Source organism: Hyperoodon ampullatus (assembly GCF_949752795.1).
Source record: "Hyperoodon ampullatus genome assembly, chromosome: 19".
NCBI classification, from domain to species: Eukaryota; Metazoa; Chordata; class Mammalia; order Artiodactyla; family Ziphiidae; genus Hyperoodon; species Hyperoodon ampullatus.
Window position 1 is genome coordinate 43,413,112 of NC_136932.1, and position 25,211 is coordinate 43,438,322.

At 47.2% G+C, this 25,211-nt stretch overlaps 1 protein-coding gene across 1 annotated transcript in view; it reads left to right on the top strand.

The window, feature by feature from the left end:
• Positions 1–22,961, top strand: part of PITPNA (phosphatidylinositol transfer protein alpha) — a gene marked incomplete at its 5' end in the record, with an annotated part of 38,535 nt that extends 15,574 nt beyond the window's left edge. Inside the window, 8 exons of the mRNA XM_079724982.1 lie at positions 3,026–3,033; positions 4,130–4,204; positions 6,356–6,439; positions 8,749–8,826; positions 8,987–9,097; positions 10,214–10,336; positions 21,438–21,506; positions 22,557–22,961. Coding sequence (XP_079581108.1) covers positions 3,026–3,033; positions 4,130–4,204; positions 6,356–6,439; positions 8,749–8,826; positions 8,987–9,097; positions 10,214–10,336; positions 21,438–21,482 — 524 coding nt within the window. The 3' untranslated portion in view covers positions 21,483–21,506; positions 22,557–22,961. The remainder of the gene's footprint in view (positions 1–3,025; positions 3,034–4,129; positions 4,205–6,355; positions 6,440–8,748; positions 8,827–8,986; positions 9,098–10,213; positions 10,337–21,437; positions 21,507–22,556) is intronic.
• Between the last annotated feature and the right edge of the window lie 2,250 nt (positions 22,962–25,211).

Sequence of the window (25,211 nt, forward strand, 5' to 3'; positions counted from 1 at the left end):
TAAATTTATTTGTTTTATTTTTGGCTGCGTTGGGTCTTCGTTGCTGTGTGCGGGCTTTCTTTAGCTGCGGTGAGCAGGGGCCACTCCTCATGGTGCATGGGCTTTTCATTGCCGTGGCTCTCTTGTTGTGGAGCACGAGCTCTAGGTGCATAGGCTTCAGTAGTTGTGGCGCACGGGCTTAGTTGCTCTGCAGCATGTGGGAATCTTCCCGGACGAGGGATCGAACCCATGTCCCCTGCATTGGCAGGGGGATTCTTAACCACTGCGCCACCAGGGAAGCCCAGAATGAATGTCTTGAATCTTAGATCTGTTCAGTTAGCCATTCCTCTTTTAAAAAGAGATATAAACAAGGAAAGCTATGTCCAGTTCCCTCCGGGGGCTGGTGGGAGAAAGATTATTAGTTCAGACTGTTAGGTTGCCCTAAGTAGATCAGAGTTTGAGGTGAGATGGATAAAGGAGTGTGGAGTGAAACTCCACATGCCTTTTGGAAGGCTCTAACCTTGTTCTCACTGGAGTGAAGTTGGCTGTGGAATACTCTACTTATTATCAGCTCTTTCTATCCTCTTACCTTACTTCTCTCTGTTTCTTTTCCCCTGATGCTCATGACTTGGGACATGAGGAGGGGGTAAGATGGGACTGGGTCTGTGAGTGAAAGTAGGAAGAGACGCTTGCTTTAGCAGCACATGTACTAAAACCGGAACGATACAGAGAAGATTAGCATGGCCCCTGTGCATGGATGACACGCAAATTCATGAAGCGTTCCATAAAAAAAAAAAAGAAAGAAAGTAGGAAGAGGAAAATAAATGTTTCTCCTCCTTCCTCTTCCTGTAACCTTAACCCTGGGCTGAATACAGTCTCAATAAAGCCATAGTTTGTTTGTTTGTTTATAGCAGTGCCACACGGCATGTGGAATCTTAGTTCCCCAGCCAGGGATCGAACCCTCACCCCCTGCATTGGAAGCACGGAGTCTTAACCACTGGACCACCAGGGAAGTCCCAAAGCCATAGTTTTTAAAAAGTACCTTACTGGACTCATTGGAGAGCCCTGTTTTCCAACTGCAGAGGGTTTCCTGAGACTTTTCCAGTGTACACAGGGTTGCAGTTTGAAGAAAAGGGAAGGCTCCAAATGCAGAGGTGTTTGGAGGCTAGAGAGGTGTTTGGAGGCCTTGAGGCTAGAGAAGATTGGGAAAGATTGTTTGGTCACCCACATTGGCATTAAAAGCCAGGAGGGTGATCACCCTCCTAGGTTCACAAACCTAGTTTGTCAGAACTGAATGGATCTGTTTCTTAGGATCTCAGAAAGACCTGATATACAAAACCCCCAAATGCCAATATATTAAGTTATATTGAAATACAAAATTACTAATGAAAACCAGATATTCCTGTTTGCTGAGTAGGGCATTCTTTCCTTGTGGACTCTTCTGCATAGGAAACCAAATTATAATCAGAAAGCCAACATGTAGTGAAAACGTCCACTTGCTTAAGTGATCAGACCCTTGTGTCTGTGTTTTGTTTTGTTTTGTTTTGTTTTAACAAATTTATTTCTTTATTTTTGGCTGCATTGGGTCTTCGTTGCTGCGCGTGGGCTTTCTCTAGTTGCATTGAGCGGGGGCCACTCCTCATGGTGCACGGGCTTTTCATTGCAGTGGCTCTCTTGTTGTGGAGCACGGGCTCTAGGTGCATGGACTGCAGTAGTTGTGGCACGCGAGCTCAGTAATTGTGGCTCATGGGCTCTAGAGCGCAGGCTCAGTAGTTGTGGCGCACAGGCTTAGTTGCTCTGCAGCATGTGGGATCTTCCTGGACCAGGGCTCAAACCCATGTCCCCTGCATTGGCAAGTGGGTTCTTAACCACTGCGCCACCAGGGAAGCCCCGCCTTGTGTCTGTTGATTAGCACTTTCTGTCCCAACAGAGGCCAAACTAGGAGAAGTTTGCTCGGAGAGCATAGACTCAGAATCAGGTGGTTAGTGGGAGAACCTTGAGGGCTAGTGTCATCAAACCAGGCCAACCTGACACTCAGGATGGGGCTGCTAGATGTGCCACGTACACAGCCCAGGGCTCTTGCTCCCAGGACAGTGCTGGAGAATTTCTGCCAAACTGGTCTCTTTGGACTCGCCCTCAATGAATATTATACCCTTCATTTCCTTTTTTGTTAAACTCATAAAGGCAGTTATTTCAATAGCCCTTTTATTTATAATCTTGATCTGATGCTTTCTTGCAAGTATCTTTTGTTGGATTCAGAGAAATTACTGATAGTCTCTTGGGTCATTTCTGTACAAGGTGGATCTTATCCCCTATATTTCAAATTCTCCTCATCTCAATCTCAGAGATAACCTTAGTTTCAGTTTTGGAGTTATAGAATTTGACTGTTAGCCCCATGTACTGTCAGATGGGGCAGTGTGGCATGCATCTGAAATTGCGATAACTGCAAAAGTCAGAGGGTACAGAATGATCTGGGCTGTGGTCAGGAGGAGGGCTAGTCTGTTCCCCAGTGACATTAGAGCTGCAGTCATTTTCTCTGATAAATAATTGAACGGTGCTTTCCGAGGGGGTCTCATTACAATGATCAAGAGTGTGGAGGGTGAGAGGTTTGGTTACAGTGAGAGGAAGGATGCAGAGGGCAGATAGACAGGGCCTGGCCTACAGTGCCCTGCTCTGTGCCCCGGGAAGCGGGGGTGGGGGGACACCAGGTGACACTCCGACGGCAGAGCCACGGCTCTCCACGCTTCAGCTCATCAGAACTGCTCCCTGTCTTTGCCCAACTGGGAAGAGTCCTGAGGAGCCTGTAGTGGCATTGCTTTAATTAAATTCCATATTTGGTCTTTGAGGACTTTTGTATGAGTGAAACTTGAGAGTTGCTGCATTTGAGGTACCAGATGTACTCGCTGGGGCTTGGAGAGTGACTGTGGAGTGCCCCAGGGAGTGGAGAATTCTTTGCTTCCGTGCTCCCTGGGGGTGAGGGGTGGATATTTTATTTATCCTCATTAATCTTTTTCTTTCTTTTTTCCATGTCCTTGCCTTGGAGCAGTTATTACAGTAAGTATTTTCAGGGGGGTTGGAACTGTAGATGATTTATAAGAAAAGGAAAAATAAAAATGGAACTGCCCCGGAGACTCCTGGGTATTCCTCTTTCTCTTGGGTGACTTTTGGATCTTTTGAGGCTTAATCCTTTCAGTCCTAATGAGGAACTTGTTAATTGGCAAAATGGCCTCCTGCTTGAAGCTACATTGGCAGGTGGCTTTGTAGGTGCAGCAGTCAGGACTGTGGCACACTAGCCCTGGGTCTCACGTGTACTGAATGATGCAAGGCTCTCTCCTGCTTGCCCCAGGCTTGGCCTTCCCAGGGTTGTACAAGAAGCTTCAGTTCAGCTGGCCCGATTGTGACTTTCCCATTGGGGCGTTTGTTGACCCCAGTGAGCACTGACCCTTGGCAAAATTGAGAAATCAGCAAGGTTTCTTTTCCAGGCCCAGCCCCTCTGTCAGTGCCCCTCCTCTCCACCCTTCAGCGTCCTCATCCAGGTGCCTTGTCCCTGCTGGTAAATGTAAGAAGTTTCTGGGAACCTAATTCCCACTGAGGAGTTAGGGGTTAACGTGATCCTCCTTTGAGCAGTTCCAACTTTTTAAAGGCACTAAGGGAGGAAGCTGATAATTAGCATGAAGGGTTAAATTAGCAAAAGCCTGGCCGGGGAGAACGGGCGCGGGCAGGGAACACGTTTGGTTAGCTGGGAAGTCTCCCCGTGCTCTTCCCACGCTGCCAGTCAGCCCTTACACCCTGTGCATGAGGCAAATAGGAGAGATACATGGATTAAATACATGGATTTTGAAGCCAGACACAACTGAGTTTGAGGACCAGCTGTGTCGTTATCTGCGTGCCATTGGACAAGTCCCCTCACGCCTTTGAACGTAACTTTCCTTGACTGTAAGATGAGGGTGGTATTACTACAGCCGTCACAGGCTGGGGTGAGGATTGAACGAGAGAACACTCACCTGGCGTACTGTGGGCTCCTGGTACAGTCAGCTGTTACTATAAGGTGGAGGCTGGGGTCTTTCGACTGCCCATGAGCAAGTAGGGGGGATGGTTACTCTCCAACTTTGAGCCTGGTGACTGTAAGGTATTTTTTTTCCTCTTCCAGAATGAGTACATGAAAGAAGACTTTCTGATTAAAATTGAAACCTGGCACAAACCAGATCTTGGCACCCAGGAGAATGTAAGTAGCACTTCCCAGGAGCCCCAAGGACTTCCAGGCCCCAGGACAGGGTGTCGAGGCTCCATCCATGCCAAGGGGTCTGATCCGTGGTCCCCTTTTTCCTGGCCAGGCTGTGCCCAGATCTGTCCTACCAGGATGGGATTGCTCTGTCTCTAATCTGAAAAATATGATCTCCAAGACTCTTTATAGGACCTCTCCTAGTGCTGGGATTGGTCTAAAAATGTAACTCCTGGCACAGAGGAGGTGCATTTTTAAAACATCAAAATTAGGGAATTCCCTGGCAGTCCAGTGGTTAAGACTTGGTGCTTTCACTGCCAGGGCCGGGGTTCAATCCCTGGTTGGGGAACTAAGATCCTGTAAGCCGGGCTTCCCTGGTGGTGCAGTGATTAAGAATCCGCCTGCCAATGCAGGGGACACAGGTTCGAGCCCTGGTTCGGGAAGATCCCACATGCCACGGAGCAGCTAAGCCCGTGTGCCACAACTACTGAGCCTGCGCTCCAGAGCCCGTGAGCCACAACTACTGAGCCCATGTGCCACAACTACTGAGCCTGCGCTCTAGAGCCCACAAGCCATAGCTACTGAGCCTGCGTGCCGAAACTACTGGACCCCGTGCTCTGCAATGAGAAGCCACCACAATGAGAAGCCCGCACACTGCAACAAAGAGTAGCTGCTCACTGCAGCTACAGAAAGCCTGCTTGGAGCAACGAAGACCCAACGCAGCCAAAAATAAATAAATAAAATAAATTTATAATAAATAAATAAAATAAAATACACCTATCCTTTACCCCATCAATTCCACACCTAGGAGTTTATACTACAGTTATGTTTTCACATGTATGAAATAACTTATATACAAGGAGATTCATCTCAGCATTCTTTGTGTACCCAAAGGTTAAAAACAACGTAAGAGCCCATCAGTAGGACCCTGTTAAATAAATTGTTGTGCAGCCATATAGTGGTATATTATGCAGCCATTAAAAAGAACCAGTAGGGAACAGTCTTCAACCTACACTGTTGAGTGGAAAAAGCACAATGTGAAACAGTGTGTATACATACTACCATCTGTATTAAAAGAAAAATCTCTACACTTCATTGTTTAGCACTGGTGGTACTTGGGAGTGGACTTGAAGACAAGAGAAAGAGTTACTCTTTATCATATCCTTTTGTGCATTTTGTAAATTTATTTATTTATTTTTGGCTGCATTAGGTCTTCATTGCTGCGCGTGGGCTTTTCTCTAGTTGCGGAGAGCAGGGGCTACTCTTTGTTGTGGTGCACGGGCTTCTCATTGCAGTGGCTTCTCCTGTTGCAGCGCACGGGCTCTAGGCGTGCGGGCTTCAGTAGTTGTGGCTTGCAGGCTCTAGGGCACAGGCTCAGTAGTTGTGGCACACGGGCTTAGTTGCTCGGCAGCATGTGGGATCTTCCCGGACCAGGGCTCAAACCTGTGTCCCCTGCATTGGCAGGCGGATTCGCAACCACTGTGCCACCAGGGAAGTCCCTTTTGTACATTTTGAATTTATCAGAATTTTGTAGCATGATTTTGTATCTGGTACCACCTATTTTGAGTTAGTTAATTTTATTTATTTATTTATTTATTTTTGCGGTACACGGGCCTCTCACTGCTGTGGCCTCACCCGTTGCGGAGCACAGGCTCTGAACACGCAGGCTCAGCGGCCATGGCTCACGGGCCCAGCCGCTCCGCGGCATGTGGGATCTTCCCGGACCGGGGCACGAGCCCATGTCCCCTGCATCAGCAGGCAGACTCTCAACACTGTGCCACCAGGGAAGCCCCGAGTTAGTTAATTTTTAAGAGCATCAAAATAAGCAGTATATGGCTAACCAGGCAACATCCCCATGAGACAAGTGTATAGTCTTTACAAAGGGGGAACATATGGAAACAAAGTAGGTGCTAGGGGAGTCCTGAGAGTGTCTTGGGCTGCTGCAGTTGTACTTAGCCTGAAAAATCAAAGCATTAGTTCTCAAATGTATGTCCACTTAAAATCCATCCTCCCACTCCTTTGGATAGTTTTGCATGTGCCAGTAGGAATATCACATCTATGGCTATGGGAACAGCTGCTGCTAGGTGTCCATTTTGGGTAAAGGGTGCTTCGTAGATGATAAAAACTACACAGTGGTCCTCCTTGTTCCTGCAGGTGCATAAACTGGAGCCTGAGGCTTGGAAACATGTGGAAGCCATATATATAGACATTGCAGATCGAAGCCAAGTACTTAGCAAGGTAGGAACTGTTCAGTGATATGGGTGGCCTTTGAGATGCAGAAATGACTTTTTTTTTTTTTTTTTTTTTGGCGGTACGCGGGCCTCTCACTGTTGTGGCCTCTCCCATTGCGGAGCACAGGCTCCGGACGCACAGGCTCAGCGGCCATGGCTCACGGGCCCAGCCGCTCTGCGGCATTTGGGATCCTCCTGGACCGGGGCACGAACCCGTGTCCCCTGCATCAGCAGGTGGACCCTCAACCACTGCGCCACGAGGGAAGCCCCAGAAATGACTTCTAAGTGTCAGAGAAACCAAGGAACCATACCCAACTTGGCTCAAAGGGAAGTTCTCTCTTGGGTATTTTATTTTTTAAATGAGTGTTAAGAATTGCCTCGCCCTGACTCGGGAATACCACCAGGAAAATGGTGGCCCAGATGTATGTGTCCTGTTTGCCCTCTGGAAATTGTCACTGGATGACGCAGGTACTGTCGGTAGCCCTGGGGGTGATTTGCCCTGCTGAAGTGACACTTAGCCTGAAACTAGTTCTCTTTCTAACCTTGTGATTAAAAATAGATATTGCCTGCCTATTTTGTGTTTAGAATACTCTGTTCTGTGGGTTCTAGGTTGGGGGGTTGCCAGTTACATGAAAAGACAAGTACCCTGCCCTCAAGACGTTGGTGGTCACTTCTCAGAGTAACAGACATGGCAGCAGCCACCTGGAAAGGACAGTCCACTGCTAGACCATAAAGTTGGAGAGATGGGGGACCAGGTCTGTCCTGCTCACTGCCCAGGAGGTATTGGTTTAGGGAAGTAAAGGACTAGGTTTCCCCCATTCAGTACTCTCCCTATTTGACAGAGGCCTGTTGGAATCAGGGCACAGGAACTTGACTCTGCCCGTTGGTAGGGAATAAGTGTTTGCTCTCTGTACCCCAGGGGTGTGATACCTCTTTCCTGGAGTCACTCTTTGTGACTAAGGTATTTTGTTTTGTGCATTCCCAAATAGATATGAAAGCCATCTTGTGCTTCTTTGCCTAATATCCCCACCCTTACCCTCAAAAGATTAGTGGATTTTTCAAAAAAAATTTTTTATTGAAGTATAACATATATAGCAAAGTGAATAGATCATAAGTGTGCAGCTTGATGGATTTCCTCAAACTGAACATCGCCAGATATTTCACTTCTCAAACAGAAATACTAGCCAAAAGTATGGTGCTTTGAGTATTTTGTTGACTGTTTCATGTGAGTGGAGAGAAGCAGAGGCGGGGAAGATTTAATAAATAATCTCCTTAGCTTTGGGAAATGCTTTATGATTGTGTGTGTGTGTGTGTATGTGTGTGATTTGATAGCTTCGTTATTTTTGTTAAGTAGATGCCATAAGGAGTTTGCTTTTCGTTGCCCACATTAGTCAATGCAGAGGAACAGCCCAAAAGTAAACTTTTGTTACTGTTAATTAACACACAGCACTGACTGCATTTTAAATCAGTGAGGGGAGACTGACGATAGTACACAAGAGGATTAAGTCTGTACATTGAACATTTCCAATAATGATTTTATTAAAACAAGTCAGTTTAAAAACAAAAACAAAACAAGCCAGAGGGAGATGGGACTAGAAGATTTCAGGAATGACTGCGGCCAGTTGTTCTCAGCTCAGGCTGCCGTTTTAGAATCACCTGGGGAGTTAAAAAAAAAAAAACATGCAACCCTCCCCTGCAGATGTTCTTATTCACTGGGTTTTAGGTGGAATGACCCAGAAATCTGTACAGTTGACCCTTGAACAACATGGGTTTGAACTGCGGGGGTCTACTTAAAAGCAGTTTTTTTTTTCAGTATTAAATACAGTTCCACACGATCTGTGCTTGGTTGAATCCGAGGAAGCAGAGGAACTGCGGGTACGGAAGGCAGACTGTCAGGTGGATTTTGGACTGCGTGGAGGGTCAGCACCCCTAACCCCTGCCTTGCTCAAGGGTCAACTGTATTTTGAAAGCACCTTCCTTGGTCATATGAATGTTCACTCCAGGTTGCAAAGCCCCATCTTAAACAGTGGAAATACGTGCCTGCTCACACAGTCTGGTAAAAGTGAAAACAGGCCCCGGCAGACAAAATCACAGAGAGCTCTCCTCTGAGGCAAATGTAAACAGTTCTATATCTTGTTTATAACACCTTCCCAGATTTTCTGTGAGCCAGCAATGTCAAGAATGGTATGAACCGTACTCTGGTGGAAAATCTGATCTGTTTCTCCCTCTCTCTCTCTCTCTCTCTCTCTCTCTCCCTCCTCCTCCCTCCCCTTCCCCCTCTTTCTCCCTCCCCCCTCCAACTCCAACTCCTCTCAGGATTACAAGGCAGAGGAAGACCCAGCAAAATTTAAGTCTATCAAAACAGGCCGAGGACCCTTGGGTCCCAATTGGAAGGTGCAGTTCACACCCTCACCACCGGGGGGTGGGGGTGGACTGGGGCCAGTGTGTGTGGGCCTCCCCCATGGAGGAGGGGAATGGCCTGCCTGGGCTAAGGGGGATCCAGAGGTCTGCCCTCTTAGTTAACTGCTTGCCTGTGGGTGTGTTTCTAATACAGCAAGAACTTGTAAATCAGAAAGACTGCCCATACATGTGTGCATACAAACTGGTTACTGTCAAGTTCAAGTGGTGGGGCCTGCAGAACAAAGTGGAAAACTTTATACATAAGGTAAGTGACCAGGGTGGGAGGCCTTCCCAGTGTGTGTTGGTGGGAGGTGTTTTGCCCGACAAGAGAAGATCATACAACCCACGTGGCATATATCAACCCACGTGGCTTGATATTTTGGTTTCATTTCCCAGACCTCCCACTCCCCCTTGCACTGAACTTACAGTTTAATGCTGTCCATCCAAAGGTACCACATGTGAAAGGTAAGGAAACTGAGGCAAAAGAAGGAAACAGGAAGGGGCTTTGTTGTGATTAAATGACAAATTAAATTCAGCATCTTTTCTATTTATTTAGTTGCGCTGGGTCTTAGTTGCGGCAGGTGGGCTCCTTAGTTGTGGCTTGCGGGCTCCTTAGTTGCGACTCATGGGCTCCTTAGTTGTGGCATGTGAAGTCTTAGTTGCGGCATGCATGTGGGATCTAGTTCCCTGACCAGGGATCGAACCCGAGCCCCCTGCGTAGGGAGTGCGGCGTCTTAACCACTGCACTACCAGGGAAGCCCCTCAGCATCTTTTCTTGATGCCAAAAGGCAAGAAGCACTATGAACCAAATTCTCCAGTGCCCTGAATTACTGAACTAGACAGACCTAAGGAGTTTTTTCCTTTTTTCTTTTTTTAACAAGAGAATCTCAAACAAAAGTATAATAACATGTAAAAATGGGAGACCCAGGAAAACTGAGCAACTCGCCCAAATGACACCTAAGGAGTTTCTATAGCCTTATCTCTGATGTGTGAGTCTGGTGAAATTGGGCAACATTCATAGCTGTTGGCCAGTTTTAACCTGGCTTTAGGCTCAAGAGACAAGGAGGAAACTTGGCACAGTTGTTTTGGGACCTTGACTTGTGGACTGCCTGTCTTGGTAGCATTTTGGGCACAGAGCCTCGCAGTGAGGTAGGCACCAACCCTCTCCTGGGGGCTTCCCCTACTTGAGGCCATACCCTTCAGACACATGGAGGCAAAGGTCACTGACCTGAGGGACTGGAGGGCTGATCCAGATCAGCCAGCCAGGTATCACTCCCCCCACCCCCGTAAAGTGTGGGTACTGGCACAGAGGTCTTGGGGCGCAGGGCTGCAGCAGTGGCCTGCACCTTCCAGTTCTAACTTGGGTCCCTCCTTTTTATAGCAAGAGAGGCGTCTGTTTACAAACTTCCACAGACAGCTGTTCTGTTGGCTTGATAAGTGGGTTGACCTGACTATGGACGACATTCGAAGGATGGAAGAAGAGACGAAGAGACAGCTGGATGAGGTACGTGGGAGGCCAGACGAGACTCTGGGACTGCCACCTAGATAACCGTGAACATTACGGAGTCGTGCCAGGGCAGTTCACTGAGGGCACCGTCCTGTGGTTCTAGGAACATGTCAGCATCTACTGTGGGTAAGGTCTAATGCCAGGCGATATGGGAACTACAAGGAAGAAAGCAGCCTGTGCTCTTGAACTTGCAGTCTAGTCGAGGTCTTGGCATATCCAGAGAGACAAATATGGTGGGCTGTGCTGAATGCCAAGTGAGTAATACAGTTGCTGCAATGGTTCTTCAGAGCTGGTGGTGGGGGGGATGGTGCTGGGCTGCAGAGATGGAGGTGGCCCTGGAAGGAGGCAGGCTGGGCTGGTCCACGAATGCCACGCACGTCACCCGCAGAGGACAGCAGCGGCACACAGGACTAACCCCTCTATAAGGGTGTTAGGAGCTATTTTTAGAGTTTGGAGCCTTTGCCTTTTTTTTTTTCTTGGCTGTGGCATGGATCCCAGAAGGAGAGCTATCTGCTGTTCCATGGAAGCCTGAAGACCTAACACTCCTCTTGCCTCATTTGGGGAATTTGGGGCTGCTTCCCTGCAAGGCTCACTCTGAGGAGATGGTCAGTAAATAACATTCAGGCAGCCGCTGTGTGTGAGACACTATTCTGAGGGCCTTTCCACGTCTTGTCCCATCTCCTGTGATTCTCACAACCCCTGTGAGGATGCGCCACTGTTACCCCCACTCTCAGATGAGGAGGTAGAGGTTCTGAGAGTTCAAGGCCGTACCCAGGGTCACACAGCCTGCAGTTGATACAGTCAGGGGAAGAGCCATAGCGCTCAATCACTCCGTCTCTTCTTCTCCCTCTAAATGCCATCTGGGACTCCCTCCTGCCTCTCGGGGCTAAAATTAAGGTAGGAAGCTCTGTTTCATAGGAACTGCCATCCATTGCTCCCTCCTTGCCCTGGGAGGGTTGGCACAGAGCCTGGGTGTCTGGCAGGCATAGCTTTGCACAGCCTTGTCTGGCTCTCCAGCAGGGCCTCAGGTGAGACGCAGGCCTGGGTCCACGGTGCCCCACACTACACAGGTGCTCCCACTGCGCTGTGCTGGTCTCGGTGGAGAATGGGCCCGCAAGCTCTTCCTTCCTTGATTTTACCCTCCAGGACGACACTTCCTGGGCTGACTCACTGGTTACAGTGGTTTGCTGAGTTAGTTCCTGTTGTAGGCAGATGTTTTAGTTATTCATACAGGTACATTTGGCAGGGAAGTGGCAGGATTTTGGACACAACTCCTGATTCTTCTGCTAAGGATCTTCAGGAAGTGGTAGATTTTAATGTCCAGGGCTCTGGCGATTCTAACAATGTAAGAGGGAGGCCTGAGTCCTGTGGTCACCCGATTCTTGAGAAAAAGAAAAGAAACAGGTTACCAAATGGAAGAACATGGCGCTTTCGGGGTTTAGCCTGTAGCTTCAGCTGCCCACTGCCTGACAGGCCAGCCAGAAGTACACTGGGGTCATGGAAGTGTTTGCTGACAGCCTTTCACTCTTTGGGTCGAATTCGAATTCTTGGTGCTGGGAAAACTCTCCTGAGCATTTACTGGATCTGCCTCCCTCAGATCCAAAGTTTGAGAGCGCTTGTCCTCGGAGAGTTCTTTTTTTAATCCCCACCCCTTGTCTTTGCCTGTTTCTCCATTCTGTGGATAACTGTGCCAAAAGCTTAGATGATCTCTGTCCTCCAAGATAATTACAAAATGCAGAAAACCCTCTTTGGAATTGGAATTTTTTAAATAGTTGGCAGTGGAAGAGAAAGCAAAGCCACTGGGGGACATGTTCTGACCCCTTTAGCAACTGTATGGGACCTTTGTGTGCTGACTGTACCTCTAGCTCACTTCTCTTTCTTCTTTATTTTTCCTCTTTCTAAAAATATTTGTATCAAAGTTTTATTTTCAGAGTTTTACTTTTTTCATTTTTAATTAAAAAAACACTTTATTGAAGTCTGATTGACATACAAAGAGCTGCACCCATTTAATGTGTACATCTTGATGAGCTTGCAGATAAATAGACATCCGTGAAACCATCACCACAGTCAGTGCCAAAAGCATATCCATCACCTCCACAAGTATTTTTATAGTTTTAAAACTCAGGCAGTAGTATCCCAGGCGTATGAGGACGATGCCGTCCTCCTCTGCCCTGTCCCTGTGGTCCTGCCCCCAGAAGTAGCCCCTTGCAGTTCTCACAGTTGTTTCTTTGGTTAGTTACCTCTGAGTTTCTAAATAATAGGTTTATCCTCTTAAGTCACAGTTTTTCAACTTTAGCTGTTAATGGCTCGCTTCTTCCTGTGGAAGGTTTAGCTCTTTTACTCCACCCACCACTCACACACTCCTCCTCTCCATCCTTCAGTGTCACAATTTGGGGTTAACTGGTCATTCAGCGTTTATCATTATTATACCTTTGTCATTCTTTTTCCCAACTGAACCCTTTCATCTACTCTGATCTTCATTCCTTCCTTGGATAATTTTCTTGTTTTGTTAGGAAGTTCGAACCGTGTTCCTTCTCTTTGTTAGCTTAGTTCTCTGTGTCATTAAGTTTTTGAGTCTCAGCAGGGTGGTTGGTTGGGTTGTTTGCACAATAATGTAGTTGACGTTGGTTCACTTTCGTTCATTTTGCTCCCACCCGGTGGGCACTTTGAGCTAAAGATCTCTTTAGTTCTGGGAAATGTTTTCCTGTTACCTGTTTCATCATTTTCTCCCCTCTGTTCTCTTTGTTCTCTGTCTGGATTGTTTTTAGTTAGAAGTTGGACCTCCTGAATTGATCTTCTAATTTTCTTGTTGTGTCTCCTTTTTCGTCTCCTTCCTAGGGGAGGTTTTCCGAAGTTAACTTTTCTCTCCTCTGTTGAACTTAAGACATTTTAAAGCATTTCTTGTGCTGTGTTCTTTTTTTAAGTATTTTTTCTTTTTTTCTGCTTGCATCATTTTCCTTTTCTGAAGCTCCGGGTTTTGGTTCTTGTTTGGCTTTGAGATATCTGCCACCTGAACATTCTTTGTTTTCTCTGAGCTCCTTTTTCCTATGGGACTCTGTGTTTTCTGTTAGGGGCTTCCCTCAAATGACTGGGGGTTGGGGGTCCTTGGCTGTCCGTTCAAAGTGAAGAGTGAAGCTCCAGAAAGCAGTTGGAAGCTCTCTGAGTCAGTGGCTGGGCTTATTGAAGGGTAATCAGGTGGTTCCATTGGGGTCCCCCACTTCAGGATCCTGAGTCTGTTTTTCTTGGGCTGCTCATTTTGCCTTGAGAGGACTCCCCAGTCTTTTGCTCATGGAGATGGTCAGGGCCAGCATTCTGGGAGCTGAGCTGAAGAAGGGTCCTGGTGGGCTCACTATGCCATGGGGTGGCTCTAACTTAATCCCATTGTATTCTGCATCGTGCCTACTTCACCCCTAGCTGAGCCTGGGGTCCTGAGTTCAAGACCTCAGTGCCTCCAGAGAGTGAATCCCTGGGCTTTGCAGGAAGGGGGCGTTACTTGACTGTGAAAACTGGGGGAGGGAACACCAGGGCACGCCAGGCCCAAATGGTTCTTTATTCCCACTTTCAGTGAAGTCACCTGTTTTCACCCCTAGCTGCACTCCCACTTTTAGAGGCACCTGGTGCTGCCAGTTCCCAGGCCTCTGGGTGACCTGCAGCACCAGTGGGTCCCCTCCTCACCGGCAGCCCCTGCTGCTCTGCAGATCAGTCATTGCTCATCCATCCTTTTTCATCTTCCGGAATGCCATTTCCATCTCTTATCTGTAGTTGTCTCCTCTGTTGTCTTTATAGTTTTCTATCTTTTTTATTCCTTTACTGTCATTGTGGTAGGGTTTTGGGGAGGAATAGCAACAAATGCATGTATTCAATCTGCCATGATTAACTGCAAGTTTGTGATAGAAATTATGACTGTTAGGGAGTTCCCTGGTGGCCTAGTGGTTAGGATTCCAGGGTTTCACTGCCGTGGCCTGGGTTGAGTCCCTGGTCGGGGAACTGAGATCCTGCAAGCTGCTTGGCACGGCCAAAAAAAAAAGAAAAATCAGAGAAATTATGACTGTTATTCTTTAAACCAATGCATAGTAGTCTGGCGTGGGTGGGTTGTTTTGTGAGTTATGAGAGGTCACTGTAAGGCCACAGTCACCACTGCCATAACTCTTGTCCCTCTGTGGGGGTGGACGCACCATTCTTGGATTGAGGCTCAAGGATTTGAGAAATGAGATCAAGAGGTTAGTTCTGGGACTTCCCTGGTGGCGCAGTGGTTAAGAATCTGCCTGCCAATGCAGGGGACACGGGTTCGAGCCCTGGTCCGGGAAGATCCCACATGCCACGGAGCAACTAAGCCCGTGCGCCACAGCTACTGAGCCCACGTGCCACAACTTCCGAAGCCCGTGCACCTAGAGCCTGTGCTCCACAACAAGAGAAGCCACTGCAATGAGAAGCCCGTGCACCGCAACGAAGAGTTGCCCTGGCTCACCGCAACTAGAGAAAGCCTGCGTGCAACGAAGATCCAACACAGCCAAAAATTAATTAATTAATTAATTAATTATTTTTTAAGAAAAGAGAGATTAGTCCTTTTCCCTAAAAACAAAAATGTCAGGAAATGTGTGCCTGTAGGGGAGCAGTGGCTCTCCCTCCTTCCCTCGCTCCTGATCTTAAGAAACTCAATCTCAAAAGTGGAAGAGGGCACCTTAAAGGTCATTTAGTCCAATTATATGGCCAGTGCTTGAGTCCTCTCTGCAGCTTTCCCACCAGCTTGTGCTTGATCACCTCCTGTAATGGGGAACTCACTGTCTTATGGACATGGTGGTAATAAACATCTATATTATTTTTTTAATTGAAGTACAGTTGACTTACAATAACATATCTGTATTATTAAGAGAAGCTAACATTGAGGTCTTACCATGTGCCTGTCATGTGTGGTAAACATTTGACATGTATGGTCATGAAATGCTCATGGCTACCTGTGCCATAGGTATTACTTTCAGAGAAGTTCAGGATACCTTCTAGTTCAGAGAATAGGTACCTCCTGGGCCTTGGTCATTAACTCTAGATAATGAGACTGGGAGAAGAGGACTCATTTTAAAAACTTAAGAGAATTTGTTTCCCTCCTTACTGGACTCTCTAGAATATTTGCTGAGAAACAGCAAAGAACACACGATGAAGATCCTGCCGCATTTTCTTCCCCAGCCTTCCCTTGTGGGTCTTCCTCTCTAAATCTGTTGGCTTCTCTGATCCCTCCATAGCCCATTCCTTCTGGACTTTGTACTTTGGGATGGAGTTGAGAGGCTACATGGCGCTCTTGCTCTGCTGGCCCACCCTGGGAGCTGTCTCTGAGCCTCCGTGTAGCCGGCCTTCCTGTCTGTTCGCTTGTGTGTGAATGTGCCTGTCCCTTTCTCATCACCTGAACTTTGATGAAGAGGGCCTTTGCTCCATCCTATGGCTTTTTGACTGATGGATCACCATCAGTTTTAGATTTTAAGTCTTAAACTCTGGACCGGTTACGCAGCAATTGTATAAGTGTCCCTATGCAGTGAAGTGCCTGGCAGGACACTACATCCTAGTTTCCCGTTTGGGTTTGTGGTAGACAGAAGGTCTGAGGATAAAGAGAAACCACTCAGTGCCTAGCTCACCTGCTGGGCTGTGGGAGATTGGAATCTGAGATTCCCATAGCGCCTGCAGAGGGCAAAGCTAGGTCTTTTTTTTTTCTTCGGTACGCAGGCCTCTCACTGTTGTGGCCTCTCCCGTTGCGGAGCACAGGCTCGGGACGCGCAGGCTCAGCGGTCATGGCTCACGGGCCTAGCCGCTCCGCGGCATGTGGGATCTTCCCAGAGTGGGGCACAAACCCGTGTCCCCTGCATCGGCAGGCGGACTCTCAACCACTGCGCCACCAGGGAAGCCCAAAGCTAGGTCTTTTGAGGCCGAGGGATCCCTGTCTGTGGAGTCTGAATTCCTTTCACCCTGCCCAGAAGTGATTGATCCCAGGGCAGACCACCTGCAACATTGACCAGCATCTTGAAATATAGGAGCAGCTTTCTTTTCTTTTTAAATAGTTTCATTTTTCAATATTAAGGTAATATATAAGCCTTAAACATTTTTTGGAAAAGAGTAAAAAGTAGAAAGAAAAAAAACACTTGTACTCTATTTAAAGATAAGTACTCTATTTAAAGATAAGTACTCTATTTAAAGATAACCATTTTAAGAATTCGTACACACTTTTACTTAGCTATGATGGTATTCCATGTGCCTGGGTGGTTCTCTCACTTTTTTCTCTGAACATTGTAACAAAGCATTTCCTGCTAAAAAAAAGTTTCTTCACATACATGTTTCTAACAACAGTGTACATATTGCTCTGTACTCTGTCATCACCCTGTGTTGGATTTTCCTTCATGTTGTTGTAGGTTCTCACTGTTTTTAAATAATGCTGTGATGAAAATTTTTTATGCACTCAGTTTTTTGGGTAATTAGGATTATTTACTTAGAATAAATTCCTACAAGTGGAATTAGAGAATTTAAGACTCTTGTTACCTGTTGCCAAATTTCTTCCCCCAAAGGCTGAATCTGTTTATAGAGTGGCTTTCTAGAGAGGTTCTTTTTTTTTTTTCTTTAAGATTTTTTTTGGGGCTCCCCTGGTGGCGCAGTGGTTGAGAGTCTGCCTGCCGATGCAGGGGACACGGGTTTGTGCCCCGGTCCGGGAAGATCCCGCATGCCGCGGAGCGGCTGGGCCCGTGAGCCATGGCCGCTGAACCTGTGCGTCTGGAGCCTGTGCTCCGCAACGGGAGAGGCCACAGCAGTGAGAGGCCCACGTACCACAAAAAACAAAACAAAACAAAACAAAACAAAAAAAAAAAAAAAGATTTTTTTTGATGTGGACCATTTTTAAAGTCTTTATTGAATTTGTTACAATATTGTGTCTGTTTTATGTTTTGGTTCTTTGGCCATGAGGCATGTGGTGGGATCTTAGCTCCCAGACCAGGGATCGGACCCGCACCCCCTGCATTGGAAGGCGAAGTCTTAACCATTGGACTGCCAGGGAAGTCCCTAGAGAGGTTCTAAAAACAATTCCACATTTGCCTCATATCTGTGCACTTTCAGAACTAACTGGTTTGTGATTACTTTTCAGTGTCTTAAACTGATTGTTTTTTTGGTTTGTTTGTTTTTTACTAGCTTTATTTTTTTATTGAACTTTTTATTTTGAGATGATTATAAGATTCACATGCAGGTATAAGAAATAATACAGAGAGGAGATCCGTTTCTCCCAGTGACATCTTGCAAAACAGTAGTACAGTATCACACCCAGGAAACTGACATTGATACTTTTACAAGTTTCTTTAAGTAAAGGAGTATTTCATACTTATAGTAAAAGCAGTTTTCAAAAGATAGAGAAAAATGTTAAAAAATAAAAGTCCAAATAAATAAAGAAAATAAGTAGATGAATAAAAGTCCCTTTCTTCCAACCTTCGGCCTCATTCCCTAGAGGAAACCACTGCTAAAAACAAACAGACCAGGACTGGAGCTTCTATTTTCATGTTCCTCCACTGTATGTATATATATAGCCTGCAGTGGTTTGATCCAAGGAACACTACAAACATCAGATAAAATCTCTTGTGTCATTTAGGCCCCAGGAAACAGGAAATAAGCATTCTTAGAGCATTTCATTATAAGAATGAAATAATGCATTTTTATTTCAGTGGCACCCTCTGTGGGGGGGACCTTGTCTCTGAGAGTAAAGGAAGCTATCGTGTTTCCTGATGGGAAGTTGCATCTTATTTCAAGCAGTAGGAAAACAGGACCTGGCTTCGCGTTAGTAAATTAAAGCCAGGTGGTGGAGTCTCAGGGTATACAAGGATCTGCTTGAGGCCCAAGGAGCTTTGGTCCCATGATACTAAATCTTAGCCTCCCTGATTACTGAAAATTTACATGAATGGTCATTAGTGAGCAGACATTTAAAGAGTGCTTTTCTGTCTTTTAAAAAATTTTATTTTGAAAGAGTTTCAAACTTACTAAAAATGACAAGAAGAATACGGAGAACTCCTGTATACTCTTTTTTTTTTTTTTTTTTTTTTTGCGGTACGCAGGCCTCTCATTGTTGTGGCCTCTCCCGCTGCGGAGCACAGGCTCCGGACGTGCAGGCTCAGTGGCCATGGCTCACGGGCCCAGCCGCTCCGTGGCATGTGGGATGTTCCCCGACCGGGGCACGAACCCGTGTCCCCTGCATCGGCAGGCGGACTCTCAACCACTGCGCCACCAGGGAAGCCCCCCTCCTGTATACTCTTGAACCCGGAGAACCTGTTCCTTTAAAGGAAAGGGTACGACCCGGGATTACACACTGCACCCTTCTAGTCTCAGTCTGGTGCAGCTCCTCAGTTTTCTGGGACTTCTATGACCTTGACATTTGTGCAAGTTACAGGCTAGTCATTTTGTAGAATGTCTTTCAATTTGGGTTTGTCCAGTGATTCTGCGTGATTAGATCCAGTTTCTGTATTTTAGGCCGAAACGTCACAGACTTCGGTGTTCTTTTCATTGTATTCTGCCTTTCTGTCCAGTTCTGGTGAAGTTACCTTTGTTCACCTGAAGGACAGCAAGGTGTTCCAGGCTCGTCTTGCTCTTTCTGTGACCAGCCCTAGAATCAGCTGCATCACCTGGGAGCCCTGTTTCCTTTAGTGGAGGACGGTGTTTGGGTGCTGAACATGCTCATTACTGTTGGGGCGTTGCTGCTCCCAGACTTTCTCATAGGATGGAGCTGGGGGACTTTAACATCTGTAGTTATTTCTGTATCTAGCTGACACATTATGATCACACAGATACTTCCCATTCCAACCTAACACCACAAGGTTAACTTCTTGTCTTTTAAAAAATATGACAGTGCCCTTATCCTTAACAGATTTGTTATGTTGAAAAATCTTGAATTTGTTGAACCCTTATAAAATAGTATATTAACAGATATTAATTAATATGGATAACAGAAGTTATAGGAGCACTATTAAAGATATCATTCAGGAAAGTGAGTTTTGAGCAAAATCTACAGGGAGAGGCATTCCAGGGGGAGCTAGGAATAAGCACATACTGGCTTGGTGTCAGAAAACAGACTTTCCGGGGCTTCCCTGGTGGCGCAGTGGTTGAGAGTCCGCCTGCCGATGCAGGGGACGCGGGTTCGTGCCCCGGTCCGGGAGGATCCCGCATGCCGCAGAGCGGCTGGGCCCGTGAGCCATGGCCGCTGAAGCCTGCGTGTCCGGAGCCTGTGCTCCGCAACGGGAGAGGCCACAACAGTGAGAGGCCCGCGAACCACAAAAAAAAAAAAAAAAAAGAAAACAGACTTTCCTGTTTGGAGCAGAGGGTCTTTGCTGGGGACAATGAAAAGCGAGGCTTGTGAGACTGATTGATCTTATGACTCATTTAGGGTCCATCTCCTGTAGGTTCTGATTCATCAGGTCTGGAGCCCCAGAACCTACAAATGCCCCAGGCAATTATCTTGATCAAGGCTGAGGAAACTGTAGCCTAAAAGGCCAAGCTAAGACCTTAGGTGTAATTACAGTAATTGTTGTCAGTAAGGAGTGACTATGGGAACCTCTGGGGAGGACCAGGAGAACGTTTTTCTCATGTCCAGGTTCCACATGGACTTACTGATTATAATAGTTGGTGGGTCAAGGGGGTGCGAACAATAGACACGGGTTTGAAACGTAGCAGAGAGTGTATTTGAAGATGTTTCCCAGGGGAGAACTACTACTGCTGAGATAGGATCTCTGCACAGTGTGGCAGTATTTAAGTCAAGTGAATAAAACAAAAACTGAGGAGGCTGTAGCTTAAAAGTGCAGGTTCTTGAGAGCTGTGTACACACACATCCCCTTCACTACACTGTTTGGAACAAAGACATTAACAACACAGATAACATGTACAGAGTGCCAAGCACTCTGCTGTGCTAAGTACTCCACGTGAATATCTTAATCTTCCCCACAACCCCATGACATGTGTACTATTATCTCTATTTTATTATTACAGTAATTGAGGCTTAGCAGTGAAGTCATTTGTTCAAGGTCACACAATTTAGTGATGGAGCCAGAATGTGATCCAGGCAGTTTGATTCCAGCGCTTATGCTCTATGTGTTCAAAAGCTGTTGAATGAGTAAAGAATGAAAGTTGAGCAGAAAACTCACGGATAATGAAGACATATCTAATGGGAAGTTAAAACATACATGTTATAGACATCCTGCAATTAGAATAGAATTTTCAAGTTGGAAAGGATTTGAGAGAGATGGCCACCGCAGTATCCCCAACAAGAAGTTGTGTCCTCTGCTGCTTGGAAGGTGCCAGGTAAGGGACCACTCAGTGCTTCCAGAGAAGATCCCATGCTGTTTTCCAGCAGCCTCGCACTTCTGCCAAGCTGAGATCCACTCCCTGCACTCTCGACCCCCGTGTTCTGATGCCGAACTCTGGTGCCAAACTCTGCCCACCTGGCTGACTAGGCAAAGCCTCTAGGCAGAGCTCAGGAGAGGGAATTGCTGTTCCCTCCACCTGGAACGCTCCCTGCCCCCCACCCCCCAGAGGGCCCACGGGATTTCCCCCTTCACTTCCTTCAGGTCTCTACTCAAATGTCACTTATCGGAGAGGCCCTCCACAGCCAGCTCATAAAATAGCACTTTCCCACAGTCTCTCCGTCCCAGCAGCCCACAGCCCCACCTGGCATAGTTTGTTCCTTCTCCCCCCACCTTGTCCCAGAGTGTAAGCTCCTTGAGCAGAGACTTGGCCTGTTTTGGTTCACGGCTGAATTCAGGCTGGTTCAGGCCTGGAGCAGTTCCTTGCACAAAAAAAGATGCTTCATAAATATTTGTTGAATGAATGAGAGAAAGAGAGGAGCTTAAGAACTAAACCCCAACGGTGGGATGCAGGGGAGAGACATGGAAATCATGGATGGTGGGACCAATGACAGAGCTATAAATAGTATGGCTTTGGCTGTGTGAACACACAATTCTATTCTTCTGATTTGCTTTGTGCACAAAAAATGCTCTACCCTATCCACTGGCAGCATTGAGAAGGAGGAGGAATGTGTTTGTTGTAGAGTCCCATCAACAGCAAAAGCCTTCCATTTTTCCTGTTTTTTCTGTTCCAGATGAGACAGAAGGACCCAGTGAAAGGAATGACGGCGGATGACTAAAGCCACTCTCCCCCCCTCTGCACTGTACGTACCGCATTTCTCACTGAGCGTGACGTAGATGCCAGAATCGGTTTGGGTCCTCAAGGCTCAGCAGCTCACCCTGGAGGCAGAAGGCCTGCTTCTCTCCTCGTCCTGCCCTGTAGTATTAATGATGATTGCGATGCTTAATAGCTCTCAGGCTTCGAAAAGAGGAAGAAGTTATGCTGTTAAGACATTTCAGGGATCTATGTGATTATACAAAGAACCACTCAGAGACAAGGACAGGGTGGTGGGAAGTGCGGCTGGGGTGGGGCCAGTGGATGAGAATCAAAGCTTATCTGCACCTAATTACTCTTCCTCTCGTAACTTGAGCCATGTCAAGTTGAGGCTGGCATTCTGGGTGCTCCCTGTACCTCCCTGTGCCAGAGCTGTTCCCTGCCTCTCCCTTGGAAAATTTGCTGTCCAGACAGCTTTTCCTAGTGGTCCTTGTTGGGTCTGGTGCTTCATTTCCTTTCTCTCTATACCCTCTGATCCCAGACAGAGTAGTTCAGAGGCAGCATCTTTCAGATACTTGGAGGGTGTTTCTGCCCAGGTCATAGGACCAGGATGGGATGTCTCTTGTTTCACGTGGTCACTCTTTCCCAAGACCCTACATTGTATTACCCAGTGTCCTGCACACCTCCAGACTTGCTGTTATTCCAGCAGCTCAGAGGGGATTAGGCATGGAATGAGTAGCCTAGTCCTGCTCCCATCAGGCTCTGAGAGAAAATTATGTCATCCAATAAAGCCCGGTCGTCCTCTAGCACTACGGTGCTAAGGAGGCCTGGGCTTTCACCAGCAGTGAAGCAAACCGCTGCTCACTCTCCCTGCCCCGTGTGCTTGAGGAGAACTTCTGGGAGATAAAACGGTAGGATGAAGTGGATTGAGGAGATGCCAGCTTCTCATCACTGCTTGTACCTTAGTTTCCTCTCCCCCCCACAGCCCCCCACCACACTGCCTGGCATCCTTCCTCCTTTTGCAATTCCCCCATCAATGATTTACAGTGTGTTTCTATTTTCCTCTGTTGCTTCCTTAATAATTGTATTTCTCTTCTAGTTTTGCAAGACAGTGGTCAACAGGAAGGCCCAGCAGCTCCACCCTCCTGAGTGACAGGCCATCTTCGGACGCAGCCTTTCTGTGCCCATTCTTCAGGCAACTTTGATCCCTTACTGTAGTTAATTCTAGATGCCCTTTAACATTGTGAACAAATAGACTGTCTGGTATTACGAAGCCCGTGTGTGTGGGAGCCCGCCCCTCTGAGATATGTGGCGTGTAGGTGGCTGTATTTACAGCTCCTCCCTCTCCAACCATTGTGTTCTTGACCCATTTCTGTGTGCCCCCACCCCCTTTATTTCCAAGTGACATTTTTAGTCTTTCAAAATAGCTGCCTTTTGTGATGTGGTGATTTTAAATGATTTACTTTGTTAGTTTTCAACCTTGGGATAAACTTGAGGTATTTTGCTTCCTGGGCAGATCTTTGCAATTTGGAGTGCTCACCTGGGGAGAAGGGATGAGTTAGAAATACATATTTTTTTCCCCTCCAGTTCCACAGAACAGCAATGTGGCTTCATAACTCTGACCTCTGCTCCCAGTAACCCACTGTTAGAGTGTCTAGGCACCATGGAAGTACCCAAGGCCCAGCCAGCCTGTTTTGAACATTAAACAAATACAGATAACCCCTGCCCCAGGCATTGCATCTCTGGTCACTAGTCTTAGAAATACCTATGGTTTCTTGGCCCTTCTGTTGCCCATTCTGTATCTCCGCAGAGCCCGTAATGTGCCCGGGTCAACTCTACCTGGAGGGAACTGTCCCGTGTGGCCCTTAGAATTGAGTCTGCCCCCCGAGGAGCTCTGTATGTCCACGCTCCTCTTCCCTTTTGGGCTGGTGCTGCCACTCAGCAATAATCCCCTTTTCTCTGTGCTTTCTTAGATTCCTGTCCTCTGTCTGAGGCTGGTCAGGACACAATGGGTCTTGATCTTTTCATGCTGCACAAAACAAGCATGCAAAAAGCTTTTCCCCAGAACATGTTCCCCCATGTCTCCAGTTGCTGGAAAGGAAATTTGGGGATCAAGAACTCAGCTCGTCCTGCCCCCATGCTGAGTTCTGCCCTGGACAATCAAAAGCAAGTAGCGATCGTAGTACGGAGCTCTACCAAAGCTGGCTGGTGAGAAAGTCCAGGCTCCAGGGGAGCAGAAGCTGCCGAGTGCTTCACGGTTCCCTGTGACTTGGCAGAGCCCGAGTATGCCTTCCCAGTGGGAGAATCTGAGATAGCTGTGGTGTCACCTGACATTTCCCAAACCTTGTGAAGTTTGTTGGCCAAGTGTGCAGTGACTCAAGCCCATGCTAGCCTGGGTGCAACTGCTAATGCGAGACCAAATCTCTGTTGGGGGAGTGAGAAGTAGGATGGGATGATCTGTCCTTAGGTTTTTGTCAGTTTGTTTTGCCTTACTCATTTCTAAGTGCAATAAGGGAGTGTCACACAGGATGAAACCTGTGACTTCCTGACGGCTGCTTCCCTGTGGCCCTCCTGGGGTAAGGGTGGACAGACTCAGTGTGGTTAGCTCCCACCTTCACTGAGGCCCCCTCTGGGGCCAGGAGATATCCTGTCACAGTCTCCTCACCTTGTGGGGTCTATAGTAGTGGATCTGGGGCAATTCAGTTGGTTATTAGCATCCCAACTGCTGGTAGCATTTATTTGACTGGGAAAGTTGAATAGACATTCCTACTGGAGAAAAATATAAATGTTTTCCTACAAGCTCTGTATTAGCTATAATTATATTTGTGCTTAAAGCTTTCCCTTCTTACATTCATCAACTAAGTTAAGTCCAGATGTGGGTTAGCCTGGGAGAAACAAACGGTGATACTCTAGGCAGACTATTGTTTATGTGGTTTGAGGGTCAGCAGTTGTCAGTCTCCTTCCTTCAGCTCTTCTCTGAGATCCACACATATCACTCCAATTCTAGGGGCGGGGCTCGCTCCTTGTCGGCCTTTTCTCTGGCTCCTCCCACCTCCACCTGTTGCCCCAGTTCAGCATCCACAAGAGCTGAACTGGTGTTTCCTGCGGTCAGCTGGACTTGGGGCTCCAGCCCACATCAACATAAGAAGGGACGTGCCTGGTCTGTTCCGTCCCCATGGATAGTGTCGCTGCTGGGCAGCAGTGTTGGCTTCTTTTAAGTATCCCCCTTCCCTCCTTACCCACCCCCCAAACTGACTAGCACTCAGAGGGGCTATGATGCAAGGCTCAGCTCCAGGGGTAGTACCTGAGGATGTGCCACGCCCCTTCAGACCAGCTGCTTTCAGGGCCGCAGTCCCAGTTAGAAGCAGCAGTGCCTCTGTAGGAGGGGTGCTGGGCTCTGGCCTTCTCATGGAGAGAGGCTGGGGACAGGGTCAGTGTTGTGGACATGTGTATATCTTCCCAAATTCTCTTACAGTCCCTGCTGGGACTCCCTGACGTATTTTGGTTGGTTCCTAGTGCTACTTCTTTTACAAAATACACTTTGTAGAACTGATTAGATTACCTTGTTTATTTAATGTGAGTTTGTGCCTTTTTGTCTCAATCTTCCAATATAGGTTTATATTGGGGGAAAAAGCAGTCTAATAAAATCCTAGACAGAGCTTTCTGGAGTCCAGCTTATTGGTGATGTCCTTATGTCCATTTTACAATTTAGGTATCCTCAGACTCTTGCTGATCTCCCTAGTTTTACCAGGGA